At 36.8% G+C, this 27069-nt stretch overlaps 1 protein-coding gene across 2 annotated transcripts in view; it reads left to right on the top strand.

The window, feature by feature from the left end:
• XRN1 (5'-3' exoribonuclease 1) overlaps nt 1–27069 on the top strand; it is a gene marked incomplete at its 5' end in the record, with an annotated part of 94932 nt that overhangs the window by 45858 nt on the left and 22005 nt on the right. For both annotated transcript variants that reach the window (XM_079704674.1, XM_079704675.1), the window contains 8 exons: nt 1644–1742; nt 4179–4294; nt 4808–4954; nt 10526–10615; nt 10998–11133; nt 21776–21832; nt 21972–22104; nt 24695–24764. In XM_079704674.1, coding sequence (XP_079560800.1) covers nt 1644–1742; nt 4179–4294; nt 4808–4954; nt 10526–10615; nt 10998–11133; nt 21776–21832; nt 21972–22104; nt 24695–24764 — 848 coding nt within the window. The remainder of the gene's footprint in view (nt 1–1643; nt 1743–4178; nt 4295–4807; nt 4955–10525; nt 10616–10997; nt 11134–21775; nt 21833–21971; nt 22105–24694; nt 24765–27069) is intronic.

The raw sequence follows: 27069 nt of genomic DNA, 5'->3' as shown, positions 1-27069 counted from the left end.
TATGTGTATGTATATAGGCACTTGTATATGGGTATATTTATGTATGTTTGTAGATATATGAATGCATATGTGCCTATACCTACATATATTTTCTAGCCCTATTTGCTCATAAGGATTGGAAACAAAGATACCCTGGTAGCATGTAACAGTCCGATCTTGATCTCTAACATCATATCCCACTAAAAGGAACTGGCCTTCTCAGAGAAATGGCTGATTACAGGGCTGAGGCAGAATAAGTACAAGATGAGCCTAGAACTACTAGTTATGCGGGAAAGCAAGGAGGTACTCACAAGAATGATGTGAGCATATCACGAACACAGGAACCAGTTTGAAGAGGCTCCTACCGGCCAAATCTGGGACTGTTTAAGTACCAAAATAATCGAGTACATATTGAATTATAAACCGTCAGGGGCGGGGAATAGGAATGCATGATTCCATAGTGATAATAAATAGGTAAATAAATGGAGAAAAGAAAGACTTGCTTATATTATCATGTCAGGGATAATTGTGGAGGGAATGAGGGCGTTGGAAAACCATCATTTAACAAGCATAATGATTCAGATTGAATCAGGCAACAGTCATCATTGGAAGCTAAATCTAAGGGGAATTTTTGATCAGGAGCAAGATATTTTCATGGTCTTAGAAAGTGTCTCCCCACAGATTGTTTATTTAGTTGCAAGGAAAACAACTATAATTGTACAGTAAAGAAATTGAGCAACATCTTGATTGTATGATCAAAATTAATATAATAGTGAGTAACATGAACATCATGTACCTCCAGATGGGATACTCTACAAAGGACACATCCTCTGTGCACTATTCTGGCTGAGAATATATAACATTAACCTAATCACGAGAAAGCACTAGACAAATCCCAAATGTAGAAATGTTTTTAAAAAGTCAGGGTAGAGAGGGAAGAATGAACTATGTTCTTCAAAATGTCAGTGTGTGAAAGACAAAGGCTCTGGATATATTCTAGATTAAAAGAGGCTAAAGAGATATGACAACTAAATGCAACATCTGATCCTAGCCTGATCCTGTAGTCGAGGGAATAAAGAGTTTTCTATAAATATAGGTCACTTTTAGGTCAACTGACAAAACAGGTGTATGGACAGTGGATTAGATAAAAGTATTGTGTCATAAATTTATGTATTTAATAACTGTACTGTGGTAATATAATAAAATATCCTTCTTAGGAAATATGCACCAAAATATTTAGGGATAATGGACATGATATATATAATATACCCTCAGAAAGTTTCAAAAAATAATTATGTGTATGTAAATACACACATAGAGCACAAATGTTAAATGGAGTTAAATGTTGGTAATAGGTGAATCTGGGTAAATGTTCTTTGACTTGTTTTATTTTTGCAACTTTTTGGTAGTTTGAAATTATTTGCAAATTAAAGTTAATTTTTTTAAAAAAGACTGGTTAACAACTGGTTAAAGCAAGGTACAATGACCCAAATTTATAAGCACATCCACTTACAAATTCGAAGAAAATTTCCACTATCTACTTTTATTGTCTTACTGGATTTCAGAAATAATAAACACTACTCAAATAAGTAGAAAAACAAGTAAATAAAATGTAGTGAAAGAGACTAAAACATACTGTGATTTTTTTTTTTTTTCCCTCCAAGGTTCAGGATTCAGGGGATGTGATTACAGAAGGCAGGATTCGTGTGGTTTTCAGTATTCCATGTGAACCCAATCTTGATGCTTTAATACAAAACCAGCATGTGAGTACTATAGTCCATATTATTTAATTTAGAATTGATTACCTTTAAAACTGTTAGGAGGATATTTTTGGTACCTCCTTTGAATTATTGCAAATATTTTATTTAACACTGATTAAATTCTCTCACAGTTGCATCTAGTATTAGTTAAAAATAAGTGGAATCTGTGCTCAAAACTTCATGATAATCTTTGGGGGAAAAAACTGCTGAAATCCCACTATTAATCTATAATGGTTGTTTTTAATGGTTGTTGGTAGTGTGGCTTATGGGATCTTAGTTCCATGACCAAGGATTGAACCCAGGCCCTCGGGAGTGAGAGCCCGGAGTCCTAACCAGTGAGTGGACCACCAGGGAATTCCCAGTGGCACATTGATTAGCATACCCTCTGGGAATAGACTTGGGTTTTTTTAAACCTTTCATAATTAATCAAGGTCTGCATTTTTAGTTACAAGTAACTAATGACCTTCTTGCAAAGGTTATATGTCTCTACTCAGCTAAAGATGAACAGTCCCTAGAGAAAATTGGGAAACTGCACTTAAGTTCATGGCACCCTTTTATTTTTCTCTGTTAAAATAAGGGGATAATCCCGATATCTATCATTTGTTTTTATTGATTGATTAGATAATTAACTTGACTGAAATTAATTCACATTCAGCCAGCCGTTGCTACTTATATTTTATTTTTGGTAGTAGTAAAAATCTAAAACTTTATTTCCTGTGAAATGAGTTTAAGGCATTAGGCATCAGCATACCCATGAGGAACCTTTATGGAAAGCAGAGAAGTCCCTAAAATCTTGCCATCAGGTCTCTTTTGGAGAAATAATTCAGAAGGCAGAGTCAGGAAATCAGGAGAGTGGCCCTTTAGATGAAGAAGCTGGAACTCTGTTTGGGAGTCAGTGGAGGCAGAAGAACTTGTTGCTTCATCCCTGGCTTTTTTTTAGATCTGACAGAGCCTACCCAATTCTAAGGGTACAGTGTTGCTGGGCATGCCTTCTCCAGTATACTTTCTTTCTCTTTACATATCTTCTTTATCTTTTACTCAAGCCTTCTTTCTCTACTTTTTATTTTATAATTTCTAGGATATTTGTGGTGATTTAATTAACTTTAACTATACCATAGTCCAATATTTTTCAAAAGGAGTACTAATTGTATTTTGAGCAGGACTACTATGTATTAAACAGGACTGCCCTGTATATGGCAAGACAATTGGCATCTTGGTGCCTGGACACTAAGTGTTCTTAACCTGTGTCAATTATTGTAACTGAATGTGCCTCAACACATTTTCAGATACTTATTAGAAAAATGGTACTACCTGTGATAGAGAACTATTGCCTTAATTCTTCCTTTATATTCTGAAATTTTTCTATATCTGATAATATTTTTGATTGTGTTGCATTCTTTACTAGCATATGAATGTATTTTAATAGTGACTTTATGTTCCAGGCCACTAAAAAATTTATCCATTTAGGGGTCATTGTAGACATTATCATTAAAAAAATAATGGTGGAAAATAATTCCTTACCATTCTCTGTAAATTTTGCTTTGCTGATGATAAAATATCCTTACATTCCCATGAAATAAGAATATAAAATATTTTTATAATTTATTAAATATAGTATATTTATTATATTTACATATTCATTTACATGAACATAGTATATGAAATCCATATAAAATAAGTATGTATTATTACTGCATACATAATGTTAGGAGTATATGGTAGCTTACTGTAGTTGGTACTGGATTCGTGAGTAATTTACTTCCTGGTTAAAAATTGTATGATCTGATAATTTTTTTTTTAATTTGACTGTCTTCATAATTTCTTCCCTTAAGTACACAAATAAAGGTTACATTTCATTGACTGAATTGTATTAACAATGTATTAATTATGAGCCTATTCATACTTATTTTCATATGATAATAAATGATTAGGGGAAACAAATATTACTTAGAGCTATATATGCAGGACACTCAGTTTTGCTCAGTAGCAACTATTTTGATGACATACTCATGTTTTAATTCAATGTAATAATTATCAAGGCCTCAATTTTTCCCAGGTATTTTACCAGGTCCTTCACCAGGTCCTTAGAACATGAAAATTAATTTTTTTAAAATCGTTCTTGCCTACAGAGTTTGCCGTTTAATACTTACTGTAGAGTTTATTTCTTGAGGCAGTTTCACAAACTGGATGTTTCCTCCCCCTTTCATTCATCCTTGGGAATTCTGTTCTTTAAGGAGAGAGAGGAGCAGAAATATTCTGCCTATAAATCCTTTAACAAAAAGCAGGGTGGGGGGTAATAGGTCACTTACTTTTGAGAATCCTTACGTTGCCACAGTCCAAAATGTTAGTGATGTCTTATCTCCAGATTTTAAAGGTAAAGAAATGCTGCTTTAATGCTTTGTGTTTCCGTAATTGACCTTTTTGTTTTTATATTTAAAGAAATATTCTATAAAGTACAACCCAGGATATGTGTTGGCCAGTCGCCTTGGAGTGAGTGGATACCTTGTTTCAAGGTTTACAGGAAGTATTTTTATTGGAAGAGGATCTAGGAGAAAGTAAGTTTATGTTAGAGAAATTTACTTAAAGTGGCAGAAAAAAATAAAATAATAAAGATAAAATGGTTAATGTTTCAGTATTTATTTTCTCTTATTAATTGCTCTGAATTTTCTTAAAAAATTATGCATAGATTCCTCTGATGGTGATCTTTTATCTAAATGGCACATGCTTTAGGTGGTTGGAAAGACAGTTCTTACTTTTAGCATCTAACAAATTGAACCTTGAAAAAAGGTATCAGAAGGTGTGTGTGAATCTCAATTATATATTTCCCTACATTTCCTTATTTCATTCTCCTCTCAATTACATAATCTATTTGTATGCTTTGTTAACTTGGGTTTTGAAGCCTTTCCTCTAGTTTTTCCACTACTGCTACTTTGGAAATAACCATGATAACAAAAACGTAGAAAACCAATCAAGACTAAACTTTTCTAAAAATTGAAAGCAAAGCTTTTTATTCTTTGAACAAAATTTTAAAACTTTTGTGTGTATGTGTGTGTGTGGTTTAAATTCAGCCCTCATGGAGACCATAAAGCAAATGTGGGTTTGAATCTCAAATTCAACAAAAAAAATGAGGAGGTACCTGGATATACTAAGAAAGTTGGAAGTGAATGGATGTATTCATCTGCAGCAGAACAACTTCTTGCAGAGTACTTGGAGAGGTAAGTGCCTAGCAAGATCCTGCTAGGCATCCAGAAACGTAGGAATGTGATAACTATTTTGCCTTGCTGATAAGAAAAATGTTTCCTTTAGTAAAATGTGACAGATGTTAATATAAACTTAATTTAGTGTCATGAAGCATCATAACCACTAGTTACAATAGAGTAGAAAAATACTGTACTTATATTATTCAAAATTTAAAAGGATGATGAGAATTGGCCTCCTTTTAATTAAAAATTTCCTTAACTTACTATCATAAGTTATTCACTCCTCTGCATGTCTGTGTCAGTAGTAAGAGGATTGGTATGGATAAACAAAACAACTCTTGGCATAGTGAATTTTCTTAAAACTCCAGCTGGACAATAGATTACTATCCTAGAATCACTGAATTTTATTGCTGAAATAGTCTAAGAAATCAACAAGTCTGAGCTCCTCGTTATAAAAATGAGAAATCTGAGTACCAAGATTTACTGAGTTAGTGTCAACGATTCATAGGAAATGCTCGACTTCTGATTAACAATTGAATGTTCTGTCCATTGTTCCACTGGTTTCTAACCTTCTTATACTTGAGGATCCCTGTATTAGTTTCCTAGAGCTGCCTTAACAAAATACCACAAACTGGGTGACTTAAAACAACCGAAATTTATTGTCTCACAGTTCTGAGCACCACAGTCCAAAATCAAGATGTTGATAAGGCCATGCCTCCCTTGAAGGTGCTAGGGAAGGACCTATTCCATACCTGTCTCCTAGCTTCCTGTAGCCTCACGAGTTTTGTTCCTTAGCCTATAGATGCATCACCCCAGTCTTCCCATCTTCACATGGTTTTCTCCTTATGTGTCTTCATATCAGCTTTTTTTAAAAATTTTATTGGAGTATAGTTGATTTACAATGTTGTGTTAGTTTCAAGTGTACAGCAAAGTTATTCAGTTATACATATACATATATTCATTCTTTTTTAGATTATTTTCTGTTACAGGTTATCACAGAATATTGAATAGAGTTCCCTGTGCTATACAGTATGTCCTTGTTGGTTATCTATCTTATATAAGTAGTGTGTGTTTGTTCATCCCAAGCTCCTGATTTATCCCTCCCCGCCACGTTTCCACTTTGGTAACCATGAGTGTGTTTTGGATACCTGTAAGTCTGTTTCTGTTTTGTAAATAAGTTCATTTGTATCATTTTTAAAAAAATTAGATTCCACATATGAGTGATATCATATATTTATCTTTGTCTGATTTGCTTCACTTAGTATGATAATCTCTAGGTCCATCCATGTTGCTGCAAATGGCATTATTGCATTCTTTTTTATAGCTGAGTAGTATTCCATTGTATATACGTACCACATCTTCTTTATCCATTTCTCTGTTGATGGACATTTAGGTTGCTTCCATGTCTTGGCTACTGTAAATAGTAGTAGTGCAGTAAACATTGGGGTGTAGGTGTCTTTTTGGATTATGGTTTTCTCCAGATAAATGCCCAGGAGTGGGATTGCTGGATCATATGGTAGTTCTATTTTTAGTTTTTTAAGGAACCTCTGTACTCTTCTCCATAGTTGTTGTTCCAATTTACATTCCCACCAACAGTGTAAGCGGGTTCCCTTTTCTCCACACCCTGTCCAGCGTTTACTGTTTGTGGAATTTTTGTTGATGGCCATTCTGACCCATGTGAGGTAATAATACCTCATTCTAGTTTTGATTTACATTTCTCTAATAATTAGTGATATGAGCATCTTTTCATGTGCTTTTGGCCATCTTTATGTCTTCTTTGGAAAAATGTCTATTTAGATCTGCCCATTTTTTGATTGGGTTGCTTATTTTTTTGATATAGAGCTGCATGAACTGTTTGTGTATTTTGGAAATTAATCCCTTGTCAGTTGCTTCATTTGCAAATATTTTCTCCCATTCTAAGGGTTGTCTTTTCGTTTTGTTTATGGTTTCCTTTGCTGCATATCATCTTTCCTTTGTTTCTGTCTCTGTGTCCAAATTTCCCCTTTTCATGAGGACACCAGTCATATTGGATTAGGGCCTATCCTAATGACATTTTAGTTTGATTACTTTTAAAATCCTATTTCAAAATAAAGTCAGATTCTGAGGTACTAGGAGTTGGGACTTCAGTTATGTCTTATGTTGGGGTGGGGGTGGGGTAGACACATTTCAACTGCATATTACCATCTAAAAATTTACATAATTTCTTCTATTTACCTCCATGTTTCCTTAAAAATGTCATATTTAGACTGCTTTTTCTTGATTTTTCAACTTGACATATGCATTGATTTTGTACCATGAATGATGAAGCTTTAGCTTTCTTTTACCAGCCCCACTCCCCATTCCCTTACCTCCCTACACACATGAACACATTTCCCCTCTCATTATAGTTTTATCGCAATTTTTTAAATTAAATCTGTTCTTAAGGTTTAGTCGATTAAGATAATGTAAATGGTCACCTCTGGATCTTGTAGAGTATTGCATTTCCTTTCTTGTACACATTTTTGTTTTTTCTGTGTTGTTTATTCATTTGTTTCTTATCTATGTTCACGTAACCAGTGTGGCCCCAAACTCTGTACCATAGCTGGAAAACTTAATACGGTCAAACAGATCATGTGACCTCTCAGTTCCATTTTCTTCTTGTATACTTCCTCTTAAAACGTCTTTCTTCCTGCTTCAGTGTGAACTAATTGCTGTCCTGGGCTGTTGCACAGCTTTCATTCAAGTTTCTCTTTACTATCATCCTAGGAATTCCCTTCACCATTCTTCTGCATAGGATTCCTTTATTTCCTGGCTTTCATGCTTTATTCCTTCTGATTTATGTCTCCATTTTGATGGAGCACTTATGCCAGTGGCTTCCTGAGAAAGCTTACATGTCTGGAAATTTCTTTAAATCTCCCTGATACTTGGTTGATAGCTCGCCTGGGTCTAGAATCCTAGATTGGAGATTATTTTCCTTCAGAATTTGAAAAGCACTGCTCCATTCTTGTGTTTCCTTTGCTGTCAAGAAGTCTTGTGTTATTCTGATTCTTAATCTTTGTGCATGATCTATTTTTCATTTTCTGAAATCTTTTTAGAATCTTCCCTTTACCAATACTATTTAATAATGTGAAGATGTGTGCCTTGGAATGGGTCTTTTTTCTTTCATTTTGCTGTTCAGCCCTTTCAGACTTGAAACTGATGCCCTTCCATTCTGAGAAACTTTCTTGTATTATTTCTTTGATAATTTCCTCCTCACCATTTTGTTGTTGTTGTCATTCTCTCTTTCTAGGACTCCTTTTTTTTTTTCTTTTCTTTTTTTTTTTTTTTGTGGTACGCGGGCCTCTCACTGTTTGGCCTCTCCCGCTGCGGAGCACAGGCTCCGGATGTGCAGGCTCAGTGGCCATGGTTCACGGGCCCAGCCACTCCGCGGCACGTGGGATCTTCCCAGACCGGGGCACGAACCTGCGTCCCCTGCATCAGCAGGCGGACTCTCAGCCACTGTGCCACCAGGGAAACCCTAGGACTCCTTTTGATAGATGTTAGACCTTCTGGATTAATTCTCCTAATTTTCTTATCTCTTTTCATCCATTTTCTGTATTGTTATACTCCTGTTCTACTCTGTAGGAGATTTCTTCAGCTTTAACTTATTGTTTATTTTTATTTAATCATTTTTAATTTCTAGAAGTGTTTCCTTATTCTCTGGCATTCCTTTTTTGTAGCATCTTGTTCTTATAATGAATGAAATATCTTCTTTTATTTCTCTGAAGATAGTAATCCAGATTTTCTTCTATTCTTAATATTTTCTGTTTACTACAAATTGCTTTTTTTTTTTTCTTTTCTGTTTGATTTGATCTCTCCTTTCACATTAAAGATTTTTTTTTTTTTTTGGTCTCGTGGTTCTTTAGTGTCTTACCATATTTACTATTCAGTGATTAAAAAGCTGACTGGAAATTTAATGTGCTTCAGTGAGGCTTCTCTGGTGGGACTTGGCTGTTTCAGTAGAACATCTCCAAATATCACTACCTATATGTATATCTTTTCTCTTGAGCTGGTTAGTTTTCCCAGAAAGGTATTTGCAGCCTTTTTCTTGGAGGACAGATATGGAGAACAAAACTGACTTCCAGTGTTCTGGAAATTAACCAGAGAAAGGGGGTCTCATTACATAGTGGATACTGTGGTACACACCCAGATGTCTCTTCACGACTCAGGACCTATTCCCTGGGCAGCAGGAATGCTGCTGTCTCACAGCCCTCAGCAGTGAGCCCTCTTCAGGAATTGCCCGACAGAAGAGAACTGCCTCACCTAAAGTTATGTCCCTTTCCCACAACAGCCACACATCCAATACCTGATCAACAAGAAGACGTAAAGGCTCAGCCAACCTGATTGCCCCAGTTCAGGATAAGTCTGAGGAGCCATCCTACTTTGAGATCTCTATGCTACTGGCCAAGGAGTTCATTAAGATTGAACCACAGCCCAACTTCTCCCTGGGCCCAATTCCCCTTCCTTCCTTCCCTTCCACAGGTGTTGTTTCCACAGAACACACTAATAAACTTCTTCCATGTTTATCTCCATCTCAGAGTCTGCTTCTTAAAAATGTTATACTTCCTAGCCTGCTTCCTAGTGGCATGTTGTATAGTAGTTATATTTTCACTGGTCCCCTGTTTTCAGTAGGGCACCTATCCTCTCTTCCTCATGCCCCACCCATCCAGTTTCCTGTGCCTGGATTACCCAAGGCTCGAGCAGCCCCCTGTTTAGCCTCTCTGAAAGTAAACTACAGGATTTACGCTGAGGTGGAGGTGACTGCCTAACTGCTTATTATACAAAATTTTCAACTAAAAGCCTGTTAAACCCACCCCATACTGCAGCATCAAAATGTACGGAGCCCATATCTCCTGAGCTTTTGCAGATTTCCACAGTTCACATCAACTTGCTTCTTGTTGACTTCCCACTCTGGTGACTTAGGGTACAGCTTATTCCTATCTGTCAAGTCAGTTCATACTTATCTATTCAGTTTTCAGTTTCTAAAATTTTGTTAACATGTACTATCAGATTCTCTGCTTCTCTCTTCATCTGTCGTTATAGGTCCATGCCCTTTTTTCTACTTTACTATTCTTTTAGCAGGCTGGGAAGGGAGCAGAAATAAGCACATGTGTTCAGTCTGCTATGTGTATTTGAAAGTACTACAGTACACTGTTAGAGAACAATGGAATTTTGAGGAATATCAGAAGAAACTTCTAATGGATTTTCATTTGCTCTTTTGTGGAGTGCTCTAGCTTTATTGTGAAAACTAGAAAATGAACCTGGATACATTATTTTTGTCCATTTATCACCTGTCATTATAGTCTAAGAGGGATAGAGTCAGTGATGGAAGTTTATAAGTAATCATAGTTTAATTATACTTAAGAATTGAATCATTTCTCCCTCATCTTTTTTTGAGGGCCTGTGAACACTTTCAATCTTTTGGTCTCTATCCCTTATATGTGTACATAATTAGTCCTCAGTATATTTAATATATCCCCTTAGGATCCAGAAATTTGATAGGAAGTTTATATGAAATTAGCCATATTTTTAAAAGCAGTATTTTTGTTTGTTTGTTTGTTCGGCTAGAGCTCCAGAACTGTTTAGTTATATAGCCAAAAATAGCCAAGAGGATGTGTTCTATGAAGACGACATTTGGCCTGGAGAAAATGAGAATGGGTAAGCAAAATTTATGAGATTTATTGCCGCATAGTTCAACTTAGTGGTTCTACTGAAGGGTAGTAGTTAATCAAGAATTTATATTACTCTTGGGGGGAGGGTTTTGTATTGTTTTGTCCTTGCTTTAAGATCTTAATATAATTTTTTATTTCATTTATATCAGTAAAGTACTTTTAAGCTAATTTTTGTGTTTTTTTAAATTACTGAGAAATAACGTCCATGTTTATATTGGATTCATAATTAGCCCCAATTAAGTGGTGTGATTAATTATATATTTGATATCTTTTATAATTCACAGCCCTCAGAAAGTTCATATCAGGCCTTTTATGTAAACCCTCAGAAAGTTTCAATTAATGTGAAAAAATTATTGTTTTTAATATAGTGCTGAGAAAGTTCAAGAAATTATTACTTGGCTAAAGGGACATCCTGTCAGTACTTTGTCTCGTTCTTCTTGTGATTTACAAATTCTGGATGCAGCTATTGTTGAGAAAATTGAAGAAGAAGTTGAAAAGTGCAAGGTACTAATTTTCAATAATGAAGATTACTGATGAGATTTGAAGTTAAATGAACTATATGTTATCCTACAAATAATTTATTTGTATTTCAGTCAAATAAAACATACACACTTAGTGATTCTAAATTATGTCAAAATATTCTGTAATTTAAAAAAATATTCCAGCCTTTTCCAGTGTCCATTAAGTTTGTCTAAATAAATATAAATGCACATCTTTTTTCTTTTGGCCACACCCTGTGGCATGTGGGATCTTAGTTCCCTGACCAGGGATCGAACCCATGCCCCTTGCATTGGGAGCATGGAGTCTTAACCACTGGAACACCAAGGAAGTCCCTAAAGCCATAGCATTTAAATTTTATGTCCTTGTAGTGTTTCTAATTTTAAGAATTAATATTTTGTGAGTCTAGTCAATAGAAAGTTTGTGATTGAGAAATAAGGTTAATTCCCTATTCTTTCCTATTCTAAGTTCTTTAAAAGATACAGTTTATCTTTTTATAGAACATAAAAATTATATTTATTTCACTTTTATTTCCCACCGATAAACTCATTCAGTTACTAAGTATTTTTGAAATCCCACTTAAACTATCCTTTTTTTATGCCTTGATTTTAAAAAGCAGTAACCTGTGTAGGCTTAACTGTTTTATCTGTTTTGATTCCCTATCTTGAGGCAATAGAAAATGGGTTAATTTTATTCCTTTTTTTAACTTACAATTTTATTTTTCACATATTTGCCTTTTTATTAAAATGATGTTGCTTTCCTAACACAGTGCTCTCTTGTTTGAACTAACAGCAGAGTAAGTTAAGAACTGGTTTCTCATGTCATTTTCCCCCATCCCTCTTTCAGTACTTAAAACCTTAGGCAAGATAGTTAACCTTTCCATGCCTCCATTTCCTGACTGGTAAAATAAGAATAACATAGTCCTCATATAGTCCTCAAAAGAATTAACTGAGTTAATACATACAAACTCCTAATAATGTCTAGCTATTATTAATGCTTAATAATACTTAGCTATAATTATTTGAATTCTCTTATCACATGCTCAAGAGCTATGAATTCGGTCTGGAAAATCACCACTAGATGACTCTTTAAGAAAAAATGTAAGGCTCAGAGCCAAGAGTTTGATATTTTGAAAGGTTAATGATATTCAGCTGAGGATAGAAAGCCTGCATTTCTTTTTAATTGTCTTTCAGTGTAAAGTCTATTTGTCCAGTATGGTTTTTGAAATGAGTTTTCCACTTAACAAAAGTTTATAGCTTTAAGCCCTCAAATTTTATTTGAACCCATTTGGATGCAGAGCGTTTTCTAAAGTGTTTTACACATTCTCCCCTTACTTTGCAAACTGAAGATACACATGCAAAGTTGTAGTCTATTATTTTGATTACAACATTTTTTAAATATATGTACATATAGATAAGACAGGACTTTTTTATTAAACCTGTTAATGAGTCAAGGAGGAGCAGTTATGAGTGACTTTTTTTTTTCCCTTTTCAGTGTTATAATGTTATTAGGGTAATAAAAGAAGGATAAAAACTAAAAAATGAACATAACATTCTGAATATAATATAAACTTTTCTTTTTAATGCAGGGTCATCATTAAAAGTATCCCTAGTTTTCTTATTGACAGTGGTTCCCAAACTCAGCTAATTATCAAAATTACTGGAGGAGCTTTTAAAAAAACACGCATTCTGGATTCCACCCTCAGAGCAGTACTTCTTGAACTTTGCAGATGAATCACTGGGGGATCTTGATAAAATACAGATTCTGATTCAGTAGCTCTAGGATGAGCAGCTCTTGATATTCTGCATTTCTAGCAAGCTCCCAGTTGATCACACTTTCAGTAGTCATTCCCCAGAACTTCCCATTTTAGTAGCTGTGGGTTGGGGCCTATAGTGAAAATGCCCTAGTCTATTAATTTGCCTAATGAGTCAGGTTTGAATGCCATATTTTCTAATCAATGCTGTAATTATAGTAATAATGCCTAGGGATGTGTTAGAACATATGGGTTGTTTTTTCATATGCAATCCTCCAGGCACAGTTCTTGTGTCTGCTTTTTTTAATTACTTTAAATCTTTTCTCATTCTTTTTTCTTGCTGTTGTCAGTAGGCACCAGTTGTACTCTATCAGTACTTCTAGTCTGCTATGCCCTGGAAACATAGACACCTTCTCAGCAAGACCTTCACTTTTCACCCTATTTAAAATTTCAGTCTCTCCCCACACTGCTGATCCCCCTCTCTGCTTTATTTTCCTCTATGCTTTTTATCTTCAAGCGTGCTATTTTTTCCCCTTAGTTTGTTTCTTGTATGTCTCCCTCAACTAGAATAGAAGAACAGTTCACTGTTCTATCTCCAGTACCTAAATCAATAAATGGCACATAAATAGAACTCAGTAAACATTTATTCATAGATAGAAATGAAATATCTCTATAATAAAAGAAAACAGACTCTGTTTAAAGGCTGGGGCATTTTACAGTCTATAAATACAAGAACTCTATAGTTATGGACTCTGTAGCTTAGGGCTGTTTTGTGCCCTTTTGTACTTATGTCCATAAGCTATAGTCTAAAAATAGGTTACTATCATTACAAGTAAACTGCTGCCATTTTTCCTATCAGGGAAGAATTCACTTTTTGAAAATATTTAATGTAAATCGTAGTAATGGATTGCAATGGTTATAAAGTATTCTCACTTTTTTTTTGTACACAGTATGTTTTTCCCTGTTAATTTTTTAAATAGATCTTTATTGGAGTATAATTGCTTCACAATACTATGTTAGTTTCTGTTGTACACCAAAGTGAATCAGCCATATGCATACATATGTCCCCATATCCCCTCCCTCTTGAGCCTCCCTCCCACCCTCCCTATCCCATCCCTCCAGGTCATTGCAAAGCACGGAGCTGATCTCCCTGTGCTATGCTGCTGCTTCCCACTATCTAACTATTTTACATTTGGTAGTGTATATATTGTCAATGCTACTCTCACTTCACCCCAGCTTCCCCCCCCACCCTGTGTCCTCAAGTCCATTCTCTATGTCTACATCTGTATTCGTGCCCTGCAACTAGGTTCATCCGTACCATTTTTTTTTTCTAGATTCCATATATATGCGTTAGCATACGGTATTTGTTTTTCTCTTTCTGACTTCACTCTGTTGACAGACTCTGGGTCCATCCACTTCACTACAAATAACTCAATTTTGTTTCTTTTTATGGCTGAGTAATATTCTATTGTATATGTGTGTCACATCTTCTTTTATTTTATAAAGTGAAAGGTGGTTTTTTTTTAAATTTATTTTATTTTTGGCTGCATTGGGTCTCTGTTGGGACGCAGACTTTTCTCTAGTTGCAGCGAGCAGGGGCTACTCTTCATTGTGGTGCGCGTTGTGGTGCGGTGGCTTCTCTTGCTGCAGAGCATGGGCTCTAGGCACGTAGGCTCAGTAGTTGTGGCTCACGGGCTCTAGAGCGCGGGTTCAGTAGTTGTGGCGCACGGCCTTAGTTGCTCCGCAGCATGTGAGATCTTCCCGGGCCAGGGCTCAAACCTGTGTCCCCTGCATTGGCAGGCGGGTTCTTAACCACTGTGCCACCAGTGAAGCCCGCCACATCTTCTTTATCCATTCATCTGTCAGTGGACACTTAGGTTGCTTGCATGTCCTGGCTATTGTAAATAGAGCTGCAATGAACATTTTGGTACATGACTCTTTTTGAATTATGGTTTTCTCAGGGTATATGCCTAGTAGTGGGATTCCTGGGTCATATGATAGTTCTATTTTTAGTTGTTTTTTTTTTTTTTTTTTGCAGTACGCGGGCCTCTCACTGTTGTGGCCTCTCCCGTTGCGGAGCACAGGCTCCGGACACGCAGGCTCAGCGGCCGTGGCTCACGGGCCCAGCCGCTCCGCGGCATGTGGGATCTTCCCGGACCGGGGCACGAACCCATGTCCCCTGCATTGGCAGGCGGACTCTCAACCACTGCGCCACTTTTTTAAGGAACATCCATACGGTTCTCCATAGTGGTTGTATCAATGTACATTCCCACCAACAGTGCAGGAAGGTTCCCTTTTCACCACACCCTTTCCAGCATTTATTGTTTCTACATTTTTTGATAACTGCCATTCTGACTGGTGTGACGTGATACCTCGTTGTAGTTTTGATTTGCATCTCTCTAATAATTAGCGATGTTGAGCATCTTTTCACGTGGCTCTTGGCCATCTGTATGTCTTCCTTGGTGAAATGTCTGTTTAGGTCTTCTGCCCATTTTTTAATTGGATTGTTTGTTTTTTTGATATTGAGCTCCATGAGCTGTTTGTATATTTTGGACATTAATCCTTTGTCTGTTGTTTCATTTGCAAGTATTTTCTCCCATTCTGAGGGTTGTCTTTTTGTCTTGTTTATGGTTTCCTTTGCTGTACAAAAGCCTTTAAGTTTAATTAAGTCCCATTTACTTATTTTTGTTTTTATTTCCGTTACTCCAGGAGGTGGATCAAAAGAGATCTTGCTGTGATTTATATCAAAGAGTATTTTTCCTATGTTTTCCTCTAAGAGTTTTATAGTGTCTGGTCTTACATTTAGGTCTTTAATCTATTTGGAGTTTATTTTTGTGTATGGTGTTAGGGAGCGTTCTAATTTCATTCTTTTACATGTAGCTGTGCAGTTTTCCCAGCACCACTTACTGAAGAGGCTATCTTTTCTCCATTGAATGTTTTTGCCTCCTTTGTCATAAATTAGGTGACCATATGTGCGTGGGTTTATCTCTGGGCTTTCTATCCTGTACCATTGCTCTATATTTCTGTTTTTGTACCAGTACCATATTGTCTTCATTACTGTACCTTTGTGGTATATAGTTTGAGGTCAGGGAGCCTGATTCCTCCAACTCTGTTTTTCTTTCTAAGATTGCTTTGGCTATTCAGGGTCTTTTGTGTCTCCATACGAATTGTAAAATTCTCTGTTCTAATTCTGTGAAGAATGCCATTGGTAGTTTGATAGGGATTGCATTAAATCTATAGATAGCTTTGGGTAGTATAGTTATTTTCACAATATTGATTCTTCCAATCCAAGAACATGGTATATTTCTCCACCTATTTATGTCATCTTTGATTTCTTTCATCAGTGTTTTATAGTTTTCCGAGTACAAGTCTTACGTCTCCTTAGGCAGGTTTATTCCTAGGTATTTTATTCTTTTTGTTGTGATGGTAAATGGCATTGTTTCCTTAATTTCTCTTTCTGATTTTTTGTTGTTGGTGTATAGGAATGCCAGAGATTTCTGTGCATTAATTTTGTATCCTGCAACCTTACCAAATTCATTGATTAGTTCTAGTAGTTTTCTGGGGCATCTTTAGGATTTTCTATGTATAGTATCATGTCATCTGCAAACAGTGACAGTTTGACTTCTTCTTTTCCAATTTGTGTTCCTTTTAATTCTTTTTCTTCTCTGATTGCCGTGGCTAGGACTTCCAAAACTATGTTGAATAAGAGTGGCGAGAGTGGACATCCTTCTTTGTCCCTGATCCTAGTGGAAATGCTTTCAGATTTTCACCATTGAGCATGATGCTTGCTGTGGGTTTGTCATATATGGCCTTTATTATGTTGAGGTAGGTTCCCTCTATGCCAATTTTCTGGAGAGTTTTTATCATAAATGGGTGTTGAATTTTGTCAAAAGCTTTTTCTGCATCTATTGAGATGATCATATGGTTTTTATTCCTTAATTTGTTAATGTGGTGTACCACACTGACTGATTTGCTTATATTGAAGAATCCTTGCATCCCTGGGATAAATCCCACTTGACCATGGTGTATGATCCTTCTAATGTGTTGTTGAATTGTTTGCTAGTATTTTGTTCAGGATTTTTGCATCTATGTTCATCAGTGTATTGGTCTATAATTTTCTTTTTTTGTGATATCTTTTACTGGTATTGATATCAGGGTGATGGTGGCTTCGTAGTATGAATTTGGGAGTGTTTCTCCCTCTGCAATTTTTTGGAAGAGTTTGAGAAGGATCGGTGTTAGCTGTCCTCTAAATGTTTGATGGAATTTGCCTGTGAAGCCATCTGGTCCTGGACTTTTGTTTGTTGGAAGATTTTTAATTACGGTTTCAGTTTCAGTGCTTGTGATTGGTCTGTTTATATTTTCTAATTCTTACTGGTTTAGTCTTGGAAAATTGTACCTTTCCAAGAATTTGTCCGTTTCTTCGTGGTTGTCCATTTTATTGGCATATAGTTGTTTGTAGTAGTCTCTTGTAATCCTTTGTATTTCTGCAGTGTCAGTTTTGATTTCTCCTTTTGCATTTCTAATTTTACTGATTTGTATCCTCTCCCTTTTTTTCTTGATGAGTCTGGCTAAGGGTTTATCAATTTTGTTTATCTTCTCAAAGAACCAACTTTTAGTTTTATTGACCTTTGCTATTGTTTTCTTCATTTCTATTTATTTCTGCTCTGATTTTTATGATTTCTTTCCTTCTACTGACTTTGGGTTTTCTTTATTCTTCTTTCTGTAATTGTTTTCAGTGTAAGGTTAGATTGTTTATTTGAGATTTTTGTTTCTTGAGGTGAGATTGAATTGCTATAAACTTCCCTCTTAGAACTGCTTTTGCTGCATCCCATAGGTTTTGGGTCGTCGTGTTTTCGTTGTCATTTGTTTCTATGTAGTTTTTTATTTCTTCTTTGATTTCTTCAGTGATCTCTTGGTTATTTAGTAGTGCACTGTTTAGCCTCCATGTATCTGTGTTTTTTACAGTTTTTTTCCTGTAATTGATTTCCAGTCTCATAACGTTGTGGTCAGAAAAGATGCTTGATACGATTTCAATTTTCTTAAATTTTCTGGGACTTGATCTGTGACCCAAGATGTGATCTGTCCTGGAGAATGTTCCATGTGCACTTGAGAAGAAAGTGTATTCTGCCACTTTTGGTTGGAATGTTCTATAAATATCAATTAAATCTACCTGGTCTATTGTGTTATTGAAAGCTTGTGTTTCCTTATTTATTTTCTGTTTGGATGATCTTTCCACTAGCGTTAAGTGGGGTGTTAAAGTCCCATACTGTTGTGTTACTGTCGATTTCTCCTTTTGTGCTTGTTAGCATTTGCCTTATGTATTGAGGTGCTGCTATGTTGGATGCAGAAACATTTTTTTTTACTTTATTTTATTTTATTTTATTTTTGGCTGCGTTGGGTCTTCGTTGCTGTTAGCGGGCTTACTCTAGTTGCAGCGAGCGAGTGCTACTCTTTGTTGTGGTGCATGGGCATCTCATTACAGTGGCTTCTCTTGCTGTGGAGCACAGGCTCTAGGCTTGCGGGCTCAGTAGTTGTGGCTCGCAGGCTCTAGAGTGCAGGCTCAGTACTTGTGGCGCATGGGCTTAGTTGCTCCGCGGCATGTGGAATCTTCCCGGACCAGGGCTCTAACCCGTGTCGCCTGCATTGGCAGGCAGATTCTTAACCACTGTGCCACCAGGGAAGCCCCATAAACATTTATAATTGTTATATCTTCTTCTTGGATTGATTCTTTGATCATTATGTAGTGTCCCTCCTTATCTCTTGTAACAGTCTTTATTTTAAAGTCTGTTTTATCAGACACAAGTATTGCTACTCCAACTGTCTTTTGATTTCCATTTGCATGGATATCTTTTTCCATCCCTTCACTTTCAGTCTCTATGTGTCCCTCGGTCTGAAGTGGGTCTCTTGTAGACAGCATATATATGGGTCTTGTTTTGGTATCTGTTCAGCCAGTCTGTGTCTTTTGGTTGGGGCATTTAATCCATTTACATTCAAGCTTATTATCAATATGTATGTTCCTATTACCATTTTCTTAATTGTTTTGGGTTTGTTTTTGTGGGTCTTTTTCTTCTCTTTTATTTTCTACCTAGAGAAGTTTCTTTAGCATTTGTTGTAAAGCTGGTTGGGTGGTGCTGAATTCTCTTAGCTTTTGTTTGTCTGAAAAGCTTTTGATTTCTCCATCGAATCTGAATGAGATTCTTGCTGGGTAGAGTAATCTTGGTTGTAGGTTTTTCTCTTTCATCACTTTAAGTATATCCTGCCACTCCCTTCTGGCCTGCAGAGTTTCTGCTGAAAAATCAGCTGATAACCTTATGGGAATTCCTTTTTATGTTATTTTTTGTTTTTCCCTTGCTGCTTTTAATATTTTTTCTTTGAATTTAATTTTTGTTAGTTTGATTAATATGTATGTGTCTTGGTGTGTTTTTCCTAGGGTTTATCCTGTATGAAATTCTCTTTGCTTCCTGGACTTGGGTGACTGTTTCCTTTCCCACGTTAGGGAAGTCTTCGACTATAATCTCTTCAAATATTTTCTCAGACCCTTTCTTTTTCTCTTCTTCTTCTGGGACCCCTATAATTAGATCGTTGGTGAATTTAGTGTTGTTCCAGAGGTTTCTGAGATTGTCTTCAATTCTTTTCATTCTTTTTTCTTTATTCTGCTCCTCGGCAGTTATTTCCACCATTTTGTCTTCCAGCTCACCTATTTGTTCTTCTGTCTCAGTTATTCTGTTACTGATTCCTTCTAGTGTATGTTTCATTTCATTTATTGTGTTATTCATCTCTGTTTGTTTGTTCTTTAGTTCTTCTATATCTTTGTTAAACATTTCTTGTATTTTCTCAATCCATGCCTCCATTCTGATTCTGGGATTCTGGATCATCTTTACTATCATTACTCTGAATTCTTTTTCAGGTAGATTGCCTATTCCCTCTTCATTTATTTGGTCTTGTAGGTTTTTGCCTTGCTCTTTCGTCTGTGACATATGTTTTTGCCTTCTCTCTCTTTTTTTTTTTTTTTTTTAATGAGCGGGAGTGTGTTCCTGTCTTACTGGTTGTTTGGCCTGAGGCTTCCAACACTGGAGTTTGTAGGCTGTTGTGTAGAGCTGGGTCTTGGTGCTGAGATGAGGAACTCATGAGACCTCACTCCAATGAATATTCCCTGGGGTCTGAGGTTCTCTGTTAGTCCAGTGGTTCCATCACGGAACTCCCACCACAGGAGCTTCAGCCCGACCCCCAGCTAGTGAACCAAGATCCCAAAATCTAAATGGGGTGGCAAGAAAAAAAGAGAGAGAGAAAAATAACAAAGTAAAAGATAAAATTAGACTAGGAAGCTAACAGATATGTTAGAAAGAATACAAAAATAAAAATATAGATGAATCAACAACTGGAAGGTACAACAGTACAATTGTAAAGAGGAGGCAGAGGAAAAGAGTGGGGAAAAAAAGGCGGGGGTGGAGGCCTTGGCTGTGGAGGGCGGGGCCTAAGCAAGGGCAAGATTTGGGTGGTGGGTGGGGCCTGTGCTCAGGACCCACAGAGCCGGAAAAGGCCCTCAGGGCTATGTGGGGTGGGTGGTGGGGCTTAGGCTCAAAGGAACAGGAGGGGCCCAGGCGTGCCCCCCACCCCTGGTCTCAGAGGGCAGGGGCCTCGCCTGGGAGCCCAGCAGGCTCCCTGAGCCTTAGTGGGAGGGGCAAACTCCCTCTGCTCCCCTCCCACTACTCCCAGAGGGCCCCTCCCACCTGCCTATCCTCATCTCCCCGGCTCCCTCCTATGCCTCTAGGACCCACGTGGCCTGAAGGAGGCATTGGTTGGGGGGGCTACCGGCCTGGGAGCTCAGCAGGCTCCCTGGGCCAGAGTGGGCCGGGCCATCGCCCTCTGCTCCTTTCCCTCTCCTCCTGGAGGGCCCCTCCGGCCTGCCTCTCCTGATCTCCCTGGCCTCAGGGGCGCCAATCCTTTCAGGCCTCCACTTCTCCTCGCCCCTGAGTTCCCCCATGTCCTACCGGTTCATTTGGGGGTTCCTGCCATCTCCTTGGGCGTCAGGGTCCCCCACCAGCGGCCAGCAGGCACCCTAGTTGTGGGGCGATGCTAACTTGGCATCTTCGCACACTGCCATCTTGACTCCTATTCTCACATTTTTATTAGGTAGAACAGGTAATATTATTTCCATCTTACAGATTGAAGGAAGCTGGTGCTTAAGTGTGAGGTCACAGAATTAACAAGTAGCGAATAGAGGAGAAAACTCTTCTTCCAGCATTTTTAGATAGTCAAAAATTTAAACACCAAAGCCAGTTTCCAAAAGCAAAGACTTTGTATGAATGTTACCTTAATTTTTATAAGTAGCCACAAAACCCAAAGTATTGACATAGATCAATACTTCATACCTGTTTTTCCTTTACTATTAACCTTTATTGACCATTATATACAATTCTTCTTAGGATAAAAAAGCATTTGAATAGGATAGCATTTATGTAAAGTTCAAAACTGACAAGTATAATCTTTAGTGTTAGAAATAAGGTTACATTGGGGAGGGGTGGTAACTGGAAGACAATACAAGGGTTCCCTAGTTTTAATTTCTTTTTTCAGGGTCTTTTATGTTGTGCTTAGTAGTGTTCTGTTTCTTGAACTGAGTGTGGATATACATAGGTATGCTCATACTATAAAAATTCATCAGATTTTATACTTATAAGTTTGCATTTTTCTATATGTCTTATATATCAACAAAACATTTTTACTTTAAAAAATGTAAGAATTTATTTATTCATCCTTGCTTGCATCTAAAGAAATTCAGAAATCTTAAAATTACTCATTCCTTTTGGCTTTTTAATATTCAGTCATGTCCAAATACTGAATAATAATTTTAAATTTTAATATTTTAAAAATATTTTCAAATTCTTCTTTCCTCAGCAAAGAAAGAATAATAAGAAGGTTCGAGTGACAGTGAAGCCCCATTTGCTATACAGAGTAAGTTTCCTGTCAGAGAATTCAAAGTTGTTGTTTTTGCTTTGAAAGTATAGAAGGAACAAAATGTTTTCAATACATTAGTAGAAAAACTTCTTAAAATTAGAGTTAATAATAATAATTAAATCTTTCTTCTCTTCAGCCTTTAGAACAGCAACATGGAGTCATTCCTGATCGGGATGCAGAATTTCGTCTCTTTGACCGAGTTGTAAATGTGAGAGAGAACTTTTCCGTTCCAGTTGGCCTTCGGGGCACCATCATAGGAATTAAAGGGGGTAATAACTCAATATTTGACGTGTCTCCAACTGCATTTATATTGTAGAGTGAAACACAAACTTGTGTGTCTTATATGTAAGCAGAAAGCAACTATAAATCAGGAAAAACACTAAATCCTTTTATGTTTTAGTTAAGTTTTTTCCAGCTTTAGGTTTCAGAGAAAATTCTTCTTCTCTATCTTGTGTAATCATCTGGGAAGTGATTTAAAACGTGGGGAAGTTGACGAACGGCTGCTGAAAATTTGGTAGCTTATGTATAGCACATTAAAATTATCTAAAACCTTGGTGAGAATACATACATGTGTTTTCATGAAACTAAGAGAAACATTTCATCGGGCTTCATCTAACCTTGTTCAGGCCTTTACCTTAATTGTCATTGTAATCTCTTGATATCTGTGGAGATATAAACAAACATGATGCATCAGCTTATTTGTGGTTAAAAGATTTGCATATTTATTTGAATTTTATGAATACAACTAGATATTGTATGTAAAATAAACCTATCAATCTGTTGTACAACAATGTGCATATAGTTAACACTACAATACTATACATTTAAAAAGGGTTACAATGATAAATTTTATATTATGTGTTTTTTACAAAAAAAAAAAAGAAAGAAAAATGAGAGTATGGAAAGAAAAGGGAAGAATTAGCTAAGGATCTAAAAATGCCTCAAAGGGATGCCTAGCTTTGCAACATAGATTCAAAAAAAAAGTCAATCCAACATGAAGCAGCACATCAGGTACCTAGAGGTCAGAGCGCTGGCAGCACTGTCCTTCCATATCCCAGGCACTCAACCTTGGTCTCACTGCCAGAAAGAAGGAAGAGCAGACAGGCCGTGAGCCTAAGAGAGCTGCTCATTTATTGCCAACAGTGTGCCCGGCACTTTTACATTTTGCATTTAACCCTCCCAACCACCTGAGAGGGAGATATTATTTCCTCACCTAAGAGTTTAAGTGACTTGCCCGAATTTACACAAATAAGTGGCAGAGCTGGGATTTGAACTCTTTGCCCTGATTCTTTTCTAACTTTAAGCAATGGTTCTCCACATTTGCACATCTTCTTGGGGTCTGCCTCTAAAAAGAGAATTTTCTTCCCTGATTTTTCTTTGAATTTTTTTGGATACATTTCTGGTGCTGAAAATGGAGGCGGGAAGGGTAAGTAGGTTAAGCCCAGGCTGAGTATGGTAAGGGTCAGATAGGTGCAGCGAAGCAACCCTCCTGCTGCTATCTGTTCAGCCTCAGGCATTGGCAGTTCAAATGTTGAGCTTATTGGATTGTACTCTAATTAGATTGTCCTGAAAAAGCCTTAGGACCCTGATAACATAGAAGTTTCCTTTCTTCTGACAACCCCTATCAGTAGTAGTGACGACTTGGAATTTTGTCTTGACAAAAATTTTAAAGCTACACCTACTCTGAGTGGGGAAAGCTCTGTCATTGATTAACCATGTCTGCCATGGACATGGAATATAAAGGGAAATATTTGTCTTACTGCCTTCAGCTGATACCTCATCTCCGTTGTCATCTCCACTAAAGGGGGTGAGCAATCCTCTTGTCAATAATCTTTTGAGTAAGTGGCTCCTCCCTCAGACGGGAAACAGGAACTTAGAACGTGGACCTTAAGCCTTCAGAGGAGAAACTCCTGCCTCCCATTGAGCCCCACTTTCTTGGGTTTAGATTTTAGGTAAAAGTGTCAGGTGAAAGGTACAGCCAGATGGGGGAGAATGAGTAAGCTCTGCAGGCCTGGTTTCGTTTGGGCAATGAGGGACCAAGAATGAGGGAAACATCCCCCAGCCCCTAACGTAGTATCAGGTATGGTATTAGCGTTCTCCCGAGAAACAGGACCAATAGCTTGGAAAGGGGTGGGGATAGAGATGGGGAGAGAAGGAGAGAGAGAGAGAGTCAATTCTGAAGTTATGTGATAGACTCTATTATTAATTTGGGCTTAGAATTCAAATATTATTGTAGCTAATTATTTCACTTTATCTTGGCATTTTAGTAAATTTAAACTTTCCAGTTATATCCCATCATCCTCTCTGCTAAAGTTTATTCTTTTCTGTTCCTCCTTATGTTTATTGCACCACAGTCTTTCTCAGGTGTCTCATGTCTCAGTCATGGCATCCATTATCTACCAAGTCATCTCAGCCAGAACTTTGGAGTAATCTTTGACATCTCTGTTCTTTTTGTCTACACAGGTCACAAACTCCTGCCAGTTCTATCTAGTAGTATATCCATTCTCTCCATTCCGTTCCTTTCATTACTGCCATGTCTTCAAATCTTCATTTCCTTTGTCTGATTTTAAGACCTTCTAAACTGCAAATTCCAAAGTTATTTCTTTTATTAACTCTCTTTTTATGAATAATTTCCAACATACACCAAAACAGAGAGAAAAATATAATTAATTCTCACAGCATCTAATTTAAAATAGTATTATTTTACTTTAAGTTAATACCAGTAAGGTAATCTGTGAGCTTATTTTCTTTTCATTCACTCTCTGTATTGATAGTTGTAATGCTTCTTATACCCCAAAAACTTACATGCTGATTTTTCTTTTATCGTATGATTTTTCCATCTCTCTCTTTTTTAAACAGCTAATAGAGAAGCTGATGTACTATTTGAAGTGTTATTTGATGAAGAATTTCCTGGAGGTTTAACAATAAGGTTTGTATTTCCAGATGATAATTACACTTTGTAAATATGCCCATGTGGCCAATAACTACATTACTTGTTTATTTGTCCACAATTTCAGTTCCTAGTATGTACAAGACATCATACTTGCTACCAGGGGTGTAACAGTGAATAAGACAGACATGGTTTCTACCCTCATGGAGCTTTCATTGTAGTAGGGGGGATACATTGGGTTGGCCAAAAAGTTCGTTCAGGTTTTTGGTACCATCTTATGAAAAACCCGAACGAACTTTTTGGCCAACCCAATAATTAACTTACTGCAATATTACTTTTTTAATTAAAATGTGACAAGTGCTGGGAAGAAGTATTTCAGGTGTCTATAAGAGTGTGATCTGTCCTGAGAGTTCTAGAAAGGCTCTCTTTAAGCAGTGACGTTTAAAATGGGACATGAAGAATAGGTAACTGGAGGAAGAGTGACAAGTGGTCAGGAAGAAAGAATAGCATATGCAACAGAGGACATTTTCACTCATTTAAAAACTAAAAGAATGCAGGTGTGTCAACTTCAGCAACTGTGTAAGATGAGAGTAAGGGAGAAGAGCAAGGACCACACTGTGCAGGAACTGGTAAGCCACTTTCAGGACATGCTAAGGATCTTGGTATCTTGGTCGTTATCATTAAAGCAATGTGAAGCCATCAAAATCAGAAATGTGACATGATCAGATTTGCATTTTTTTATGGTTAAATAACTTGAGGAATAGAAACGTTCTTTGAATTGAGTGACATTTTAAGTCTTTGTCATTTGTTTTGGTGGAGTTATGGGTGCTCAAGCTAGATTGGGTTGGTTTGAGGAGTGAATGGCAGGTGTAACAAGGGAGGCAAGAAACTGAGCTGACCCTTGAGAAGTTTGACCATGAAGGAGAGAAAAGATAACTGGAGGTGAGGAGGTTTAAAGGAAGAGGATTGGATTGTTTGTTTTTAATTTAACATGGCAGAGACTTGTTCAAGTCTATTTTGGGGAGCATTATAGAAAGAAAGTTTAAAGTTATAGGAAAAAGATCCTGTTAGAATGAGAGGTGCCGTGGAATATTAGAAAGTGGGGGCTCCTTCACTTAACCTTTGTGTTACCTTAGGTAGGTTAGTTAAAAGCATTCTGACCCTCAATTTCCTCATCTATAATGAAGATGTGCACTTCACTAGGTGATTGTGAGGGTTAAATGAAATCCTTTCCAGTTTTCCTTTCTCCCTTCTAAACACCAACTGGAAAACTGAACTGAAGTTAGCTTAGTTTCTTTTTCCCCTCTGTTTTGATTAGTGGTAATTAAAATAAAAAATTAATTACTCTTATTTAGCTTATTTGCATAAAATCACAATCTTCAGTCCTTACAAGGAGTGATCACATTCAGAATACTATTATTGTTTTGCAACTTGAATGTGCCTATTACCCAAAGACTTTACTGTCTGCACTCTTAAATGCAGCAGCAGGGTCTGGGTCCCATATCTGATTTTATTTTTCATGAAAATGTTTGATTACCAATAACTTTAGGCAAAATGACTTTGAAATATATTTTTAAGATGATTAACTTTTTTCTCAGGGTTTTTTTTTTCCTCTCCTAGGTAGAGACACTGGATTTCTTGACTGACTGAGAGCTGTGTAAAAGATTACATGCCTGCAATATATTCATTTCTATAATGCAGAAGCTTAAACTATAGTTCTCACAAAAATATTTTCTAGAAATCTTACAAAGATTTCTCAGGAAAGAATTCTACTTCCCCATGATCTCAGAATATAAGAAAATTACTTTCTAAAGAGGTGATAGAGTTGAAAACTTTTGACCAGAGAAGGCTTATTTTAATATCTAAACACTTTTATCAAGGCCAGGAAGGAAGGAAATCACAAATACTTGTCTCTTAGCCTTCCCAGTTCTGGAACATTAAGATGGGAAGATGAGGATAAAAAGAGCTGGACTCAACAATTGATCAGGAGACAAGAGTGATCAAAGCTAACATTTGCCCTGTTGCATAGGTAGAGCCACACTAGCTCCACACAGGGTAGCTTCATAACCTTTTAAAGAAGTTTGACATTTAATTCATGAATTTTTGGTTAACTCAGCTATTATGTTGCAAGCCTTCTGAGGACTAACTAACACACACACACAACTATACCTCTAGAACATGTTTTCCCCCACTTAGTAGCACTGAATACTCTATTCAGAAACTTTTCAGAAATCTTATAAATTAAGATCTTTCTATGATTTCAAGTGCCTCTACTGAATTTAAAAGTAATATTTCTTAATTCGGATTACGGACTGTGCACCCCAAAATTATTTGATTCTTTTAG

This window comes from Hyperoodon ampullatus (assembly GCF_949752795.1).
Source record: "Hyperoodon ampullatus genome assembly, chromosome: 5".
NCBI classification, from domain to species: Eukaryota; Metazoa; Chordata; class Mammalia; order Artiodactyla; family Ziphiidae; genus Hyperoodon; species Hyperoodon ampullatus.
The sequence above is the reverse complement of the archived record's forward strand: the minus strand, read 5'-3'. Positions and strand labels throughout refer to the sequence as shown.